Below are 17,779 nucleotides of genomic sequence, written 5' to 3' on the forward strand. Positions count from 1 at the left end.
TGCAAGTCTGTAATCCTGCACAATGAGGTACCTTGCAGGGGTATGTTTCTGCATAACTGACTTGCATATTTTGCTGCAAGATGGAATTGGTCCTGAAGTGCATGGGGTTAGAGTCTTAAGGGTATCTTGAGTAAAGGAGGGGTGCTGCTGGGCCAGACCTGTGAATGCATTTGGAATAAACATACAAGGAAGCAAAACAAAACCATCCTGCCAATATAAGAATCCTCTAAGGGCTGTCCAACAGGTTGATTGTGATCTAATGATTACGGAGCGCCCCTGGTCGATCCTGGTTGACTGCATGACCCTTAGGGGTCACGCCACCCCCCCAATAAAAATAAAAAAGCTCAACAACCTTGGTTAATCCAATGGATAGATCACTTCCAGGTTTTTTTTTATATAGTGGGAGTAGATCGCAGTCTCTTGGGAGTTGGATATGCTTCCTCTAAGACAAGGCTATATTAGAAATGTCTCCTTGACATATTAGTCATATAAATGCCAGGAGCTTTTTATAGGGGAGAGATGGCTATCAAACTCTATGATGGGGTATGGACCAGCAATTGGGTGAGGTTCCTGATCTTGTCATTTGGCTCGTTGTTCCTGATGCTAGCTGTATGGATTTGATCTGAAACTGACTCAACCCAAGTGTCACTCTTAAACTCAGAGGAAGTTGCAGCACCGTGTCTCTTCACAAAGTGCTCATGAACAGCCCTACATCCACTGGGATGTTAAGCTCCTGTGTATTTTTGTTCTAGTTTGATCATAGCTCGTATTTCATTGTTGTCACTCGTACCTGTTATGGGTGAAATCAGCTGATACAGCTGCTGCAGAGATGGGGAGAGAAAATGGAAGCCCCAATATTTGAGCAGAAGTTTGTTTTACTCATGCAATGCCACTATAGATTGTGACCTATGTTGCTGGGTTTTTTTGATGGGCTGACTGGAACTGTCCTACCTTTTGGTATCAAAGTTGTCTCCAGTCAGCTGTGAGAGTTTCTCAACCCTGTAAATTCCTCCTGAAAGCTTTTGAGTATGCCAGGCATAGGCAAACTCGGCCCTCCAGAGTTTTGAGGCTACAATTCCCATCATCCCTGACCACTGGTCCTGTTAGCTAGGGATGATGGGAGTTGTAGTCCCAAAACATCTGGAGGGCTAAGTTTGCCTATGCCCGGAGTATGACATAACTGAATAGGTATGGTATGAACAGGAAATAAAATGTTAACCCCTAAAGCAAGCAATAAATCAAGTAACAAGCCTTCTGGGTGCCTGTTCCAAATTGAACCTCATTTAATTCAGTGGGGAATAATAATAATAATAAAAACAAACAAACAAACAAACAAACAAACAAACAAACAAACAAACAAACAAACATATTTCTAATGCTGCCCATCTGACTGGGTTGCCCCAGTCACCACTCTGTAGCATTGCTCAGTGCTATTTTTTTTAGAAGAAGAGGTGCCAGAACTAACCATAAATGCCTCCTTTGTTCTCTTAGAATGGCTATAGTACCCACCTGAGAGGTGCCGGTGAGTTCCAGTGAGTTTCAGCTGGAAAAAAAAGCACCGGCATCACTCAAAGTAAGCAGACAAGGACCTTATCTGTACCTGGATGAGAGCCCTACTGGAGACACTGCACTTTCTAAAGTTGGCCCTATCTGTCTCATTTCACAGCTCTTCTGAAACAAAGATGGATTAAGGTTGCAGTTCCATACAAGTGCAGCCCTGTATAGTGAAGTTGTTAACGTTTTATTGTGTATCTATATTTTGCTGGAGGCATGCTAGCTTGGGAGGTGTGAGGCAAGCCACGTGATTTTCAAAGCAGTATCTACTCCATGCCCTTTAACATCTGCCTCACTCTGCCTAATAGTGGAGCCAGCCCTGGACTGTAACTCAACTGAATATGCCCAGGGTGGCTGTGGCAACCCAGTCAGATGGGTAGTACAATAAACAAACAAAGTAGCTTAATATCATTAGTTTATGGATAGATCACCAAGAGGCTGCAAGTGGATGGGATTGTAATCCATGAAACTGCATTGCCTCTCAGATCTGCCTTCTTCCTTAGCAAAGGCAGGCTGCCTTGCATGGCCTCAATTCATGCAATTTAAACCAATTTCAAAGCAAGCTTCTGTACTCAAGAAGCCCTGAGTGCTGGTGCTTTATAAAGGGATCAGGAGATTTCTAACAATATTCTCAGCGCCTTAACAAAACAGCGCCCACAGATTACATATGTTTTTGGAGGGGGAGGCCATAACAATGAAACCAGATGAATGGTGCAATGTAAACATGCCCTAAGCAAGCGTGGGATTGGTGTAGGAGTAACAGGACTGGTAGAGCACATCATGCAATACAGTGCTTGGATGCCTAATTGTGGCCAGTGTCTATTAGGACTGATAGGGTAGAAGGCAGAGAAGCCAACAGGAGACAGAGCCAGAGCCAGTCACAGGCAGAACCAACTCATTCTAGTTTTCTCCCCATCTACCTCCTGAATTAATGCAAGGATGATATGAAGACTGCGAAGGAGGAACGTGACTGGACAAAGACAGATAGGTGGGGAATGCCCAAAGCCAGGCTGCGATTGCTTGGGCAATATTCCATTCACCCTAGTGGAGCAGCCTCCACTGGTTCATTCTCGCTGTTGCAGCAAGATAGATGACACGGAAAAAGGTTCACTAAGACTGCAATCCTGCATCTGGCTACCATGGAGCAAGGCTGGCTCACTGATCTCGACGGAACTTATATCTGAGCAGATATGTACAGGCTTGTGCTGTTACTAAGATGCCTTCCAGGCCCCAGTACTCCCAACCCCATACTTTTTTGTGTAAGTAGAATTGCAGAATTTTAGAGTCATCTAGTCCAGCTCTTTGCATTGCAGGAACCACAGCTAAGTGCTGCATAAAGGAGAAGCAGGAAAAGGATACGGAGGGGGTGGAAGGCAAGTCATTTATGTTTAGGAAATATGGGATTTAACACAGATGTGGGGAGCCATGGGCCCTCCAGCTGTTGCTGAACTACAACTCCCACCAGCCCCAGCAATTGTAGCCAATGGTCAGAGCTAATGGGAGTTGTAGTTCAGCAACACCTGGAGGGCCAGAAAGTTCCTGATTCATCTGGAGATGCTTGCCACACAAATCCAGATATGGGGCAAGTCAGTTGTGGTAAAGGCAGGTTCCGTGACACAGAATTACAGACTCACCCTGCCTGGCGTTATCTGAGTATGTCTACTGCATCGCTCTCTTTCCCCTTAGTTTCTTTTGAAACTGGCAGGTAATTTCCCCCCCCCCCGCCTTTCTCAGTTCTTCAGGAGCTACTCAGTCAGAATACTTGCTGTTGTTTAACAAAAAGGGTAGAGCTGCCTGCAAAGGGGAACAGCTACAAAATCAATTCACTGAAGCCAAGTGATTACCGTAGTTTGAAATTGTGAGCCTCTGAGCTGTGCCTGAGTTACTGCTGACGGTGTCCGCAGAGTGCTTTGAAAGTATAGCTTGAGGGGAATATGCCTTGAGCAAAATTGATTCTGTCTGGAGGACAGACAGTGCTGTAATAGGCCAGAGCAACAGGGAGAACTTATTTAAGCAAGGAGGACTGGACACCTTCAATTATTAAGCACAAAGTGTGGCGTTCGCATCAAAATTTGTGTTTTATGTTGCAGTGAATGGCTGTGATCTGCTGTTCTAAGTGGTGTTTTCCTGGATACATGCTGTGCGAGTGTGCACATGCTTCTGCATGAGAGATCTATGCCAAACTGTGAGGGTAATGATATTAACCCGCTCCTATTTTCACGCATGAACATTTGGAAATGGTAATCAACATTTGGGAGTCTATGGCCATCTGTCATGGCCACCAATAAATACCACCTCTCTTGTCCTACAAGCCTGTCTTCAAAATCTCTTCCTTGAAGTCCTTGGCCACCATCTGATACTGACTCCCCACTGACACTAACCCTAAGTACCAGAAACTATTGACACATATTTTTACCCTGTTACTCCTTTCTTTTTCCTCCTTCTGTGGAAATTTAGATTGTGTACGACTGAGCGTTTTTTGTTTTTGTTTCTGCAAAGTACATTGTGGTGCTATAGAAATAATTCAGTTAATTTGACTCTCTACTTTCATTGAAAGATACAGACAAGATTCTCTAAGTATTCAAGGCCAAGGATGGAACAGCATTGCCTTAAGCTAGTCTTTCTCAACCTTGGGTGCTCAGATGCGGTTGGACTCTCATCATTCCTGATTGCTGCCCCTGCTGGCTATGAATGATGGGAGTTGTAGTCCATCAGCATCTGGGAACCCGAGGCTGAGAAAGGCTGCCTTAAGCCCTCAAAATTAGTCAGAAAAGCACAGTCTTTCCTTCTGAAATGGGATCTACGTTTTGGATAAAATAACTACATTAGATAACTCTACAGCACACATAAAATGTCATAGATTTCCCCCCCCCAAAATACTGCCATTAGTAGATTGAAACTTTGGCTAATTTTTAAAGAAAAATGTTGGTGAGGAAGGATTTTTTTAATGAAGGACTGAAGAGTCTTGACAATATTTGTAGAGGAGGATGGAAGATGGTTAGCTTCCCACATGCACAAGCACAATCCTTCCATATTGTGACTGGGCTGGCAGTGTAGACCAGGGGAGGGAGGGCTCCTGTTTACTTGTTAGATCGACTTTGGGTTGTTGTTGTTTTTTTACCAGCACACCGATATCCACAACAAGAGGCAGGTACAAAAGACACATAATTAGTATTAAAGAACACGTAGCATCCGGAAATATTCTGAACCTAGGCATTTTATTCAGTATCAGAACTGAACTGAGGCTGCAATCCCATCCCACAAAATTCCACTCCTAGTTAGCTTTCTTCACTTCAGAAGCCTAATTTTGGTAAGGATAGATTGTTGTGCTGCTCATGTTAAAAAATCAGGAGTCAGAAATATTCCAGATCTACAGAAAAATATTTAAAAGAACTCCAATGCTTTTAATGGCAACTCATTATTTTCTGAACGTAGGTGGGTGACAGATTTCTTAACATCTTGTGATGGAAAAGCCTTTCTTTGATCTACAGTAGCGTAAGGTCCAGAAAAGTTCTGGTTTCCATCATACTGTTAGTAATGTTCATTAGAATCTTTGTTTAAAATATTTCTGCTTTTAAGGAGGACCAGAATATATATATATTTATATATGGTTCCTGAGAATTATTACTGCACACCTGATTTAATTTTTTTAAAAAAACTTTTGAATGAGATTATCCAAACAGGAACTGGACCCAGAATTAGCCCCTATTTGTGTGTGCAGCACCATTATGTTCATGCAGATAGACTCCTGCAAGGGTAGAGCTACACATTAAAGCTGGACCAAATATATGGTAAGGGCTAAAAATCTGTATATGACGTTGTCTAGACCATGAAAAGTGAAATTTAGATCAGGGTGTCAAGGTTTCTGTATATGCACTGTAGCTTCCTCTCCTCTACTGTGTGCAGTGCATTTTGCAATCCCATTGCACGTCTACCTCTTGCCCAGGAAAAGCCCTTTTGATAGCGATTTCCTAGGCCTGCAACTTCACATACATATAGCCTCAGACTCCCTCATTTCAGTTAATTGCCAAATATGGCCTACCAGCCATCCTGGTCTTGCTTTAGCTTTGTTCACTTGATTTAAGCAGTTGTGTGGTCATCACCAAAACTCTCGCTCCTCAAATCCAAAAGGACTATTTTTAGTATTCAGTTATGACTAAAACCATAAGCAGAGCCCTGCATAATCAGGCCAGAGGCCATCTTCTTCAGCATCCTGATCTCACAGTGACCAAGCACAAGTCTGCAAGCAGAACCTGCCTACAACTGCATTCTCCCTACTTGTGATTCCCAACAACTGGCCTTCAGAGACATATTGTCTCTGACAGTGACAAAGGAGAACACAACCATCATGGTTGGTAGCTTTTAACAGTCTAATTCTCCATGAATATGACTATGAGCCAATGACCGACTCTGCTGCTTCTTCAACATGTGAAACACTCTTCGTGGAAATTAATACTACTACTGGTATACCGCCAGTGTTATCAGCATTGTTCTTAAAACGTGATCTGTTTGAGGCCTATTGAAGGATGAGTCCTTCTTTCAGCTTTTAAACAGAAGTCGCAGACAGCAAGCCAATAGTTATGCCAGGGACCTGATTAGCAGACAGGAGATATTTCCTTTCTGTCCCTCTGCCAACAATTTCCATTTGTACCGCCGACTCTTATCTAATTGTTCCCTACCATTTACAGATACAATAAAACAGCTCAGTGAGAAGAGGAAGGTCAATAAAGAGTAATGCCATGAAAAAAGGACATGCACAAAAAAAGCTCATTATGGGCTGGAGCTGCTGCGTGTCCTGTCAGCTATTTGGAACTCTTTCTGAGGTGAATATAGTCGGACTGCGCTGAATCACGCATCTGATTTGAATTTCACTGCAGGTTTTTCTAAGCAGAAAAGTGAGATGGGGGCTCAGGCACAGAAGGAATGACTTTGTGACAGAGCAATGCCAGTTTTTTATGGGTAGTAGAGCTACATGTTTGAGAGTGCTCTCAGCAAAGTATCCTCTGGTGGGCCACCTCCAGCATGGCATCACCCAAGGGCCCCCTTCCCCAACTGTGTGCCCTTCAGATGTTTTGAACTACAATTCTCATCGGCCATGGCTGGGGGAGGCTGCTCTGGGACACTGTGGGAAATTGAAACAATGGTTAGTGCCAGTTGCATGGGGCCCAAGTCAATAAATAATATGAAGGGGAGGGAACGGACAGGCTCTATTAGGGCATTGGAGGGCCTAGTGACTGCCTGAGGATACTGGATATAGATACAGTGGAACCTATATTTTCGAGCATCTCACAAGCTGAACAATTTGGAACTCAAATGCCGAAAACCCAGAAGTAATTGCTTCTGTTTTTGAATTTGCCTCGGAAGTCAAATGGCTTCCGAGATACATTTTTCATTTCCCCCCATTGACTTTGCAGCCAGCCCATTGATCTTCAGTTTTTGAATTTTTCGGAAGCCGAACGGTCTTCTGGAATGGATTATGTTTGGAAACTGAGGTTCCACTGTATAGATAAGAGAGAGAGGGTGGGATGACTTTGTGTGTGTGTTACAAAACAAACAAATAAACAGGGAAAAGTAAATATAGTGCCTCCACTTTCAGTTCGTAGAGTCGTTTCACAGTTCGTTTACATTCGGTATGAGACACTATTGTCATAGACACTGCGTGGTTGGGAAAGGAAAGGGAAGAGAGAGAGAAAGAGGGAAGGAGAAAGATAGGGAGGGAGAATGATATTTCGTTCCATTGTAGAGAGTTTGTGCAGGGTTTTTGTGTCAGCGTCAAGTGGGTAGGTCCTTTGTTTATATATTTATTTATTTTTATTGGCATTACAGGATTTGGGGGGGGGGGCAGGTCCAGAGCTTGGTTGGTTGAGTTCAATTGGTTGCAGTGTGGTTGGTTGGTTTGTATGTATGTGTGTGGGATGTGTGTGTTGTTGGGTCAGGCTAGCCATATTGATTTGTATGCTGTTGGAGGGGGGGATAGGTAATTGTCTTGTTCTGCTGCATATGTGATAAAGGGGAGCCACACTGGGGTGAAGGCACCCTCCTTTGCTTGTCCCTGTGCTAGTTTAAGTTTGTTGGTTAACTTTTCTAGTAGGGCGGTTTCCCATACATTTTGGTGCCAGTGGTCTAAGGAAATTGATGCCAGCCCTGGTGGCGTGAGGGTAGGAAGATGAGCAAATCATTGAATACTGTTTCCAGTGGGACTTGCAATGGCTTTGTTGAGAAAAACATATGCCCAAACCCCAGAAATGCAAACACTACTGATAAGAGGGAGAGCATGATGGGCCTAGGCTAGAATCCAGGGATGCCTTAATGACTCTAAAAAGTAAAAGGGAAAAAAGACCGCGCAATAATTTCTGCCTCAGGGCTAATCGTAATACCCTGAAGGATGACGGATTGCTGTAATTATCTTTCAAAATAATGAAGTGGCTTGATAAATGCAGTGGAAACCTTGACTTCTTCCCGTCTACTCTCTTTAGTCAATGGTAAGGGCACCCAAAGAATAGGACTTTGTGCATTGAGGGGCATCTAATCCTGCTACTGTAGAACAAAGTGGGACAATAATTTTTGGCTAGAATGGAGGCTGTCTAAAAAAGAGGAAGGTTAGAAAACAGCAGGTTAGAAAGGATATCTGCCAGTCTAGGCAAAGATCGCATATAATGGTTGCTTATTTGAATTGGAGAGGATGGTCCTGTCTTGGCATAACAACACTGCAAACGAAGTGAAATTAAGAAGAAAAACACCTTGATTAGAGACACCCACTTGAGCTGCCATAGTGCAAATAGCTTTTTGGTATTGGGCACGAATGCGTTAGCTAAAGCAATGCCACCTTGATGCTCATAATCAAAACTAGTGTGTGATGCTGCATTGATAGCAGTGTTCCTGGGCCAGCCTAACAGATCCTGGGAAGCCATGTATAGGTGGAACATAACAACTCTTCTTCATTGGCAGCATCAAGCAAAAACTTTACTGGACATTGACCTGCTCCCTTGGGACCAGCAGCAAGTAGAAGGGTCACTGACTGCTGCTACTCTGGTAAGGGGCCAAGTTTCAGATCCACTGAGACTCTGAAGCCTGATTTTATGTGCACCACCTTCAGGGCATAGGAATGGGATGTAGCATTCAAACTTCTACCTCAATAAAGGATGGGTGAATAGGACCTCCCAAAATTCTCTAAGCTATTTGTAGGTACTAAAATTGAGGCATTGGGTGGGATATTGCCAGATATTCTTTGAGGCTGATAATGGGTAAAATTCTTCAACAGGTTTTCCTCCAAGGAATTTTCCTTCTAAGGAATTTTGTCTCACCTAACGTGGAATGAAATGCTATTGTAAGATCACAATGGTGAATGAAAGAAAGCAATAGGCTAAGAGGGGAGGAGTGGAAGGAGGAGGAGTAAAGGCTACTGCCTCCTTCAACAGTATTAAAATAAAAGTAAACAATATTAAAATTAGATCCACATTAGCACCCAAAGTTCATGGATAGCGAAACTGGGGAGGTATTTGACCAGAACAATCTCCAAGGAAGATCTGAAATTTTCTACTTTTCTAGGAGTTTGATAAAGCCGCACCCCACCCTTTTAGGTCCTTTCTAAGAAATTTCAACCTAGCCCAAATCTGAATTGATTAACGATAAAGTCTTTGATAATGCAGAATGATCTGTCCAGCAGAGATGTGCGACAAGGGGTACTTGTGGGCTTTGGCAAAGGATGGGCAAGTCTCTCCATTCTGGTGAGTCTCAGTTTATCACTTTTTCAATTTTAAGTTAGCTTTTTCACATTTTCTCATAGAAATTCATCAGTATTTCAGAGCGAATTTCTCTTAAGAGATTTGTTTGAATGCAATATGCCTCAAATGCACATTTTTTTTGCAAGCAAATTAGTCCAATATAATGCATTCTTGTATGTTGCTTTCATTAACATTTTTTTAAATGCATACCCCACCTTGGTATATACATTTCTGAATGGATTACTTGGCTGGAGAACTGTACTGCAAAATTCAGAGAAGGGCAGATTTTGAAGGATGGCTGTCTTTTGGCCTGAGTCAGGGGTGCCAACTTGAATAAAATATTGTGGGGGCCCAGGTAAGCACCACCCTGCATAACTGATCACATGACGCAGTGCACACAGACCATTTGAATGGGAATGCCCATCAACTTTTTGGGGGGGACCGAAGCCCCCACGGCCCCTGGGAGTAGGTTTCTATGGCCTGAGTAATGCTCTGGGAAGTGTGAATTGGGTATCTCTTTGAGATGTGAACTGAACTGAATTGCTCCCATATCCATAGCTTTGGCTATATTGACACAGGATGCCTTGTGCAATGTGTTGCTAATAATCCAAGGGCATTTGCATAAGTGACATTCAGAAAGTCTTTTGGTCTAGAATGCTGAAGTTGCTTACACAGACAAGGGAGCCATTAAGGAAAAAGAAAGGGCATCCTTCTTAGGGGAGGTCTGGCATGAGTAGAGATTTTACAAAATGGAAAAGGTCTGTGAAAAGGAAGCAACATGATATAGTACCTTACCACGCCCAAAATAAATGTGGGGGGTTTGGGTGGGGTGGCAGAAAAGATAATGACTAGTCAAAGAATAGGATTTAGCCATGCTTTGACCTCCCGTCAAACCATCAGAGTCACACCTGAGAAAAATTGGCTCGGTAAAGAGAAACCCAGTCAGGCAAGTCTGAACAGAGAGCAGGCAGGTAGCCGTGCAAGCCATTGCTTCATGTGTCTTGGTTTGTAGCATCTGTGCCAAGGTGAACACCGACTCCAGTTCACATAAGAAAGAATAAACGGTGGGGGAGGCACCAAGGGATTTTGTGTTTGTGTTGCACGTGTGCGAGAAGCTGTAGCTGTACACACCACCCTCATGTCAGAGAGAGGAAGAAGGAGAACTCCTCCATCTGCACACTGACTCCAGACCACAACCTGGTGGCAAGCGGGCTTCCTGAGCCCAGAGCTTGTGCAATGGGCTACCATTTGTGCTGCAGCAGATTCAGCAAGCAAGCTCAACGCCAGTGGCAACTGTGGGCTGTAGACAAGACTCTGAGTGCAGCCCTTCGCATGGTAACAGCAGCTCAGCTATAATGCTTTGGATTTCAAAGGGACATGTTTATGTCTGTGTGCACATGTGTACATGCTTTCTTTGGGAAGACAGCTTTCTGAATGAAGAGGAAGGAAAGAACAGCCTGCCACCAGGCTTTCAGGGAGGCCTGCAAATGCCCTGGGGTTCCCTTATAATCTACCCCTCCTGCATAGAACAGCATTTCCCACCAGACACTTTCAAGCCACAGGGCCCATTCCACCATTTAATTGCTCTTTGAGTACGAGGGCATCAGCGGGTCTTCCTCACCCCATTTTGCCTTTGCCATGAGAAAGAGAAGAAAAGACAAAGCGCTTGATTTTGCCACATCATGACCTCTTCCAGCCTCGCAATAATATATGCTTATGGGAAGGAGCTTTCTGGGTAAAGGCTGTAATTTCTCGGCAATTTCAGCTATGCTTTAATAAAGCTATGCTTTACTTGTGCGCTACTCAGGTTTCCTCGGTCTCTTCCTTACACATCCCGTGTGTGGCAGATCTGACCCTGTATGTAAGATGCCTCTAGGAGCAGCTCCATGTGTTAGGTTAGCTGTGGGGAAAACCAGCCTTGCGCTGGAGTTTCCTGCATGTGTCTGCACATGCAAGCACATCAGTGAACCCTCGCTGGATCCAAGTTGCACATATGTGTCAATGATGGCCATGCTTTATGCGTTTGCTACAGGGGACATCAATGCAAGAAAGAGACTGGTGTTGTCTACTACAGCAATTGAAAGGTGGAGAACTCCCCTGGTTTGGGCTATTCTTCTTTGCCAATACAGGGCCAACACTGAATGCGAATTGATTGTCCCGCTGAACCTGCTCACTAAATCTTTTTTTCATGTTAACTTTCTAAAGTGCAAGAAAAGGGGAAATTAATCCAAAAGCAGCAAGCTTGTGTCTGGAAGATCCGTACTGAAGGACACTGTATCTCTATCCTTCCTCTTCTCTTTCACCCGTCCTCACCCCAAACACTGACTAAACATTCAGCTGCCTCAAAGGGCTCCTCACTGCCAGTTTTAACCTCCCCTGTGGAGCTGGTCACCCCCCCCCCAGTCCATGTAAATGTGCATGGCCTTTTCTTCTTCTCTGCAACGTAGCAGTGATGGAAGCCATACGGGGAGTTGGGAGAAGAAATGCACAAATGGAAATCTCGTTCGTGTCTTGCTAGCCATGAAAGCTAAATGCAGCACCAAAGAGTTACAAAAATATAGTTGGGCTAGCAATCCCACTGGAAAATTACTAATGCTATGAAATGTCAAAAAATAATGGTCATCTTTTCTGTATAGATATATATCATTCTTTCCCATAGCCCACCCCAGGTTTACCAATTAAAATTAATTTTCTGTTACTTCTATTTACACACACACACACCACACACACACACCTTCTTTCCTGTAGTGCAGAATACCTTCCTTATGTGGGTTCGTTTTAAAGCCTTAGCTTTTCACAGTAACAATTTGCTTTTGTTATTTAAAGAAACATGGCGAGCGTCTTAAGATTAATGGGTTTTGGTTTTTTAAAAAAACCCACATTGCATCATGACTCCATGATCACACTGAGGTGAATCTTGCTGACGGTATGAGTTGTGACTGAGTGTCTTTGTCCCCAAAACACAACTCCTACCTTTTGCAATTTAAGAATTGGAGGCGCAACCAGCTTCTCACTGAAATCTATGGACACATCTCCAAAAGGATGTTCAAGGATGTAAGTTACAATTTTAGATTTAATGCCATGAATTTGCACCACTCTCTGAAAGGATATAGGACTGTTATCTAGCTATCGATATATATCTATATAATATAGGTTCTTTTTTCTTGGATCATAAAACGATTGCTTTCTAATATGCAACTTTGGCACTCCTCAATCTCTCCCAGTGGACCCTGACACTTCCTTTCTTTTCTTTTTTTTAAAAAATCCCCTGGCCCAACTCATTCCATCTTCAAACCATACACGAACAACATGGGGCAGTATACAGTATATGACTTTTTTCTCTTTTGCTTGTCTTTTTTTGTTTTTTTGCTTTTTTTTTTGCGTGCTTGCTTAGAAACTGGTATGGCCTTACAGAGCAAGAGTCTGGTTTAAGCGTAATTGCAATCCTCTTTGCACATGGAATCATGAATCATTCCATCGGCTTTAGAATCTAAGCTGTTAATAGGCTAAAAAAGGATTTATTTTTGCATTATAATTAAGCATGAATATATATTTAATATATTACACTGCTTGGACTGCCGCCGTAGCAATCCTAAACTTCCCAGTGCTGTAAAACAACTTGCCCCTCCCATAATCTTACCCCACTCAAGTTTTCGAAAGCTTTCTTCCCACTGCCCACCCCCCGTAATATTCCTCAGTTCATATATTTTGTTTTAAAAGTCACCCACTTTGTTTTTGTTTTTTAAAATAGATATTGCCACATTCTTAAATTCATGCATCACTGCATTGCTATTGCACGTAGTGTGTATAGAGTAACCATCTGTCTTGCCTTTAACCACCATCCATCCTCATCTTCTTGGAATTCCACCTACGAACCTTGCACCCCAGCTCATGGCTTGTGGACATCTTCCCTTCGGACGATCTTGTAGATGATCCAGTAGAAAATGTTGAAGATGAGGAAAGCCATGGGGAAGCCGATCCGCGAGATCTTATCTATCTTCTTGGCCCGCTGGACGAAGAGCTTGCGCATCTCAGCGTCAGACTTTGAAGGGGGCGGTGCTGGGTTGGCCGTGTTGTTGTTGTTGGCTCCCTTGACCGAGATGCCGTCCTTGGCCTGAAGGCAGGCGGGCCCCATCCCGTAGGCCGAAAAGTTGAACCTGCCTTCTCCGGTGTCGTCCTCCTGAAATATATTAAACATAGGGCTCTACTTACAAATAAGATATAGACAGTGCACCCTTGCTATAAGGCTTTCCTACCACAGCTCCAAAGTCCCTGGGGACAGGTCCCTCTTGTGAGGCCTTGCTCAAGTTGGGCAACCCCCTCTTGGAGAGACCAGCCTTATAGATGGGTGCAGGACAATGCACAGATGCAAAGCAGGGGATCCATTGGAAAGTGGGTTGACCTGCCTTTCCTTCGGGAACCGTTCCTTGTCCTCAACAAGATATCCCCTGTTTTGCTTCTGCCCCTCCTCCCCATCCATACCTTCTTTATTCTTGGCTTGCCCAGAAGGAGTGGGCTCCATGTAACTCATATAGCAAAAGTGGTTCCATGTGGATTTCTACCGAGTTACATGGACTTTGAGCAGAAAAGGCTCATCCTTTAAAAGATACTTGCATATAGCATCAGTTTTGATGGCCGATGCTCCTCTCTGTCCCTTTGGGGCTTTCCCTTTCCACTCTGTTTCCTCCCCCAGTCTCTTGCAGAGATTCTCAAGGTCATAGAGGCACAGCTACAGGCTCAAACTGGGCGAACAGTCATCGCAAGGGATTCTGGGACTGGGTTCTGCCGGCTTGTGGGAATGTGAGTGGAGCTCACGGCATCCTCACTAAACTTAAGAACCCAATAAAGAATATTTTATGCTTCTATGAGCTGGAGAAAGGCTACATTCAGACTGACCTGCCTATTTTCGAAAGAGTTAGTTTTTTAAAATAATAATAATAATAATAATAATAATAAGAAGAAGAAGAAGAAGAAGACATCACCTACAGGATGTATGAATATATGTTATACTGTAAACTGCCCTATGCTCCTCAGACGAATTTAATACCATATTGGCCTGAATATAATCCTCACTCCCCCCCCCCAAACTCCGACCGTTAAAAGTTAAAGTGCGGCTTAAATTTGTGACATTACAAAAACTGGCCTTTATCATATTGCTGCTGAAAGAGATATCTGGTGAAATGGAACGGGTGTGAGTGCCTGTGGAATTTTAAGGGAGTGGCTTATATTTGGGCCAATACGGTAAATTAAATAAATAAGAATTCTTGTCAGGGCCAGGAAAAGAAGCCAAATAACTGATGGCCTTTAATTCAGAATATGAAGCAGCTGTGATGATGCTCTGAACACAAAGGTCATTTAGCAATTCCACGAGCTCCTGGCCTAGATATTAGCATATAGAAGCCTCTGTTTTTCAAGTTTTCTTAAATATCAGTACACACAGAGTAGGACATCCAGTTTAAGATTCTGCATTCATTATCATGGGTGAAGCAGGACCTTTCCAAGTTATATGCTGGGAAGCAGTTGGAGGAAAAGGTATGGTGAAATTTGCCATCAGTTAACCTATGGACTTTAATTTAGACCAAGTTCCCTATGCATGGCTTTTCCTTTTCCTTTCTTTGCAGAGTATCTTTTAAGAGCGGCCTTGCATGGTATGGATGAATTGTACCGCCACAAGTTCACAGCAAGGAAGTATGAATGGAGTTGAGAGCGCTTTGGTAAATCTGAGCAAATAATACTGAATGAAGTTTTGCTTCGTCTGGAGTTCGCTGCCAGGCATATGACTTACCTATGGAACCGTTTAGTCTCAGGAACAGGTTGGATCTGTAAGCGCATCATCCCTGTTTCCCTTTCCTCCCCCTCCCTCCCTGGGGATAGCACTGGCTTTCTACAGTCAACACCAAAAGCGTGGGGTCTCTTCCTTAGCTACCTGCTCTCTGTTCACAATGTCTCCTTTTACACCTTGAACTGGCACCATGCAAGAGGCTGGTTTTGATGTTTCCAGTGCACTTTCTCTTTTTTTTTTTGTGCACTTTCTCAGCTACGAAATGTTCTAAAGGTGGTATTCAAAGAGTTATCCTGTTGAGTTTTTTTTTTTTTTACTTTTTCCAGACCCCCTTCACTCCCATGTGCAGAAATAACACAAAGTGCTTTGGAAAGTGTGGGTTTCAAAAGCAAAGGGAACTGCTGTGCAAGTTGATAAAAAAAAAAAAGTCCAACACCGTATGGATGTGCAGCACTAGGCAGGGGAAGAAAATCTCTGAAATGTCCCTGTCTTTTCACCTTTGCTATCTGGAGGTTTTGCTCCCTCCTGGGCTCATTTCCTGTTTTCATTTTTAAAAAACCATTAACAGCTTCATATCATTGACAATTTTATTACTGGCTTGCCTTAGAATCACAGACTTGGAAGGTACTACAAAGGTCATTTAGTCCAACCCTCTTTTTGCGCAACATTGGGCTTGAACCCATGACCCTGAGATTAAGAGTCTCATGCTCTACCAACCGAGCTATCCCAGCTCATTGTATCTTTGCATTTGGCTTGCAGGTTTGTGGCACTTTTTATTGTTTTAGTAGGTTTGTGGGGATTTCCTTTCCCCACAAATGAATCATTCTTGTGCTTTGTGGCCTCCTTGATCCTCTTGTTTAACCATGCTGGCATTCAACATCCAGATGGTCCAAAGAATGTACCCTGATGAAAAAATATTCCCAGGGTCTAAGAAAGCCTCCCTTTCTTCCCCTCTCATCCTTCTTCCTGGGGAAAGATAGAAAAGGGGAGGTGATCTTATGCTGGTTTAATGGATGAAAGGAGAGAGATAGGAAAGATCACAGCATCAGTCTGCCAAGAACAGCTGCTCTCAGTGCTAGCCAGTGTTCTACACTGCGTGTAGGTGCTGCCTGCTTTCAAGTACTTTAATAGATCTCTATGCTACCCCCCCCCCGGGGAATTTCCATGCATGCATAATATTTGTCCTCAATTAGAACCAAGATAAAAGGAAGTCAGGAGTTCATAGAACTATTATTTCTACAGTTTTGGCACTAAACTATAAAAAGAGATTCCAATTTATTTAATAGGCAGATTTAGATTGTGGTGACACAGGCAAATGTGGGTTATCAAGTTATTAAATGGAATTTGCTATTTTAATTTACGTGATAGATGAAGCGTTGAAAATTACCACCCAGTTAAAAGAGAAGGGGCGAGTTAAGAATTGGGACGGGAGGCAGTCTTTTAACCTCAAGATGACAGGGGCTTTTCAAAGGTGTTTTTTTTAAAAAAATGTGCTGTCTGCCTATCTTTCTATTTTAAAAATAATAATAAAAAAGAATAAAATCTTGCTCTGGCCAGCAGGTGGCAGCAATGCGAAGCAAGAAACTTATCTGTATCCCAAGAGTCACATTCTGCATTTTAGCTATACCACAAAGATAGACTTCTGAAACTCACGGGGGTAGAAGCTCAGCTCTAAGGACTTAGAAAAGTCTATGTGGAAACGGTGGGTATATTTACATTTGGGAAGGTAAAACTGAAGCCCATTGTAATATTAAACTCCCACGCACCTAGTCATCCCACTAGCCAGTTTTGATATTTTTCAAAGAAAAAGCAGCCAGGAGATCTGGTACAACTGCTCCCTCTCTCGCCCCCCTGCCTGCCCGCCATGTCCAGTGTTCTGGCATAAGATTCAGGAGACTAAGTGTACAGACTGATATTAAATCTACACCTTATTCAGAAAGAAGAAAGAGAGAAAGAAAAAGGAAGAGAGAGAGGGAGGGAGGAAGAAAAGAAAAGAAAAGAAAAGAAAAGAAAAGAGGCAAGCCTCAAGATGGTAATGAAAGGTAACAGAACTTTAATGAAATGATAACTCAAATTAATTGTCCCTGTGCATTTTGATTGAAATATTCCCTGAGGAAGAAGAATGGTTGAATTATATTTGAGAGATGTTGCCTTACCAGAAAAATAACATTGTTCAACTTTCCGTTTCATTACAAGTTCCCTTTATTTCTCAGTATCATTTTCAGGCTAGCCTCTTTCTTTTCTTTTTCTTTTGCAGTTCCAGCCAACCTTTCTCCCTCTGCAGAAAGGCGACAGGCCACCAGAAAAAAGAAGAAGCAAAGTACCTTCACAGAATTTTTGTGGCCAAATAGTAGATTGCCACTCTTTTCCAGCTGCTCAGTGGGCTATTTATTCCCTCTTCTCCATTTGCTTTCGGCTGTTATGAAGTCAGCCTCACAAACCCACCATGAGTGAGGCAGGCAAACAATCAATCAAACAAACAAACAAACAAACAAACAAACAAACAGCAAATGGCTGGAGTGGTAGCAGGAACACGTCAAGAAGCTGCCTTATGCTGAGAGTCACACCCTTGGTCCAGTGTTGGCGTCCATCTGCCTTGAGACGATAGAGTGTGCCTCCAGGAGAAAGAAAAACAACTAGAGAATCACAGCGTCTGCTGTAGCTGCAGAGACTGGTAACTCATAACTGCTGCCTCCTGTGTTGCTTTTGCTGTGTTAGC

At 43.1% G+C, this 17,779-nt stretch overlaps 2 protein-coding genes across 3 annotated transcripts in view; one reads left to right on the forward strand and one right to left on the reverse strand.

Annotated features, from left to right (window-relative positions):
- The window catches only part of LOC309336092 (uncharacterized protein), a 378,925-nt gene that overhangs the window by 26,061 nt on the left and 335,085 nt on the right, over positions 1 to 17,779 (forward strand). The gene's annotated exons all lie outside the window — the stretch shown is intronic.
- GLRA1 (glycine receptor alpha 1) overlaps positions 9,721 to 17,779 on the reverse strand; it is an 89,973-nt gene continuing 81,914 nt past the window's right edge. Inside the window, exon 9 of one of the 2 annotated variants that reach the window (XM_081851552.1) lies at positions 9,721 to 13,458. In XM_081851552.1, coding sequence (XP_081707678.1) covers positions 13,168 to 13,458 — 291 coding nt within the window. In that variant the 3' untranslated portion in view covers positions 9,721 to 13,167. Of the gene's footprint in view, positions 13,483 to 17,779 lie in introns of both variants that reach the window. The other variant, XM_081851551.1, reaches the window with a different exon arrangement.

The sequence above is a fragment of the Podarcis erhardii genome (genome assembly GCF_964252035.2).
Source record: "Podarcis erhardii genome assembly, chromosome: 2".
Taxonomy (NCBI): domain Eukaryota; kingdom Metazoa; phylum Chordata; class Lepidosauria; order Squamata; family Lacertidae; genus Podarcis; species Podarcis erhardii.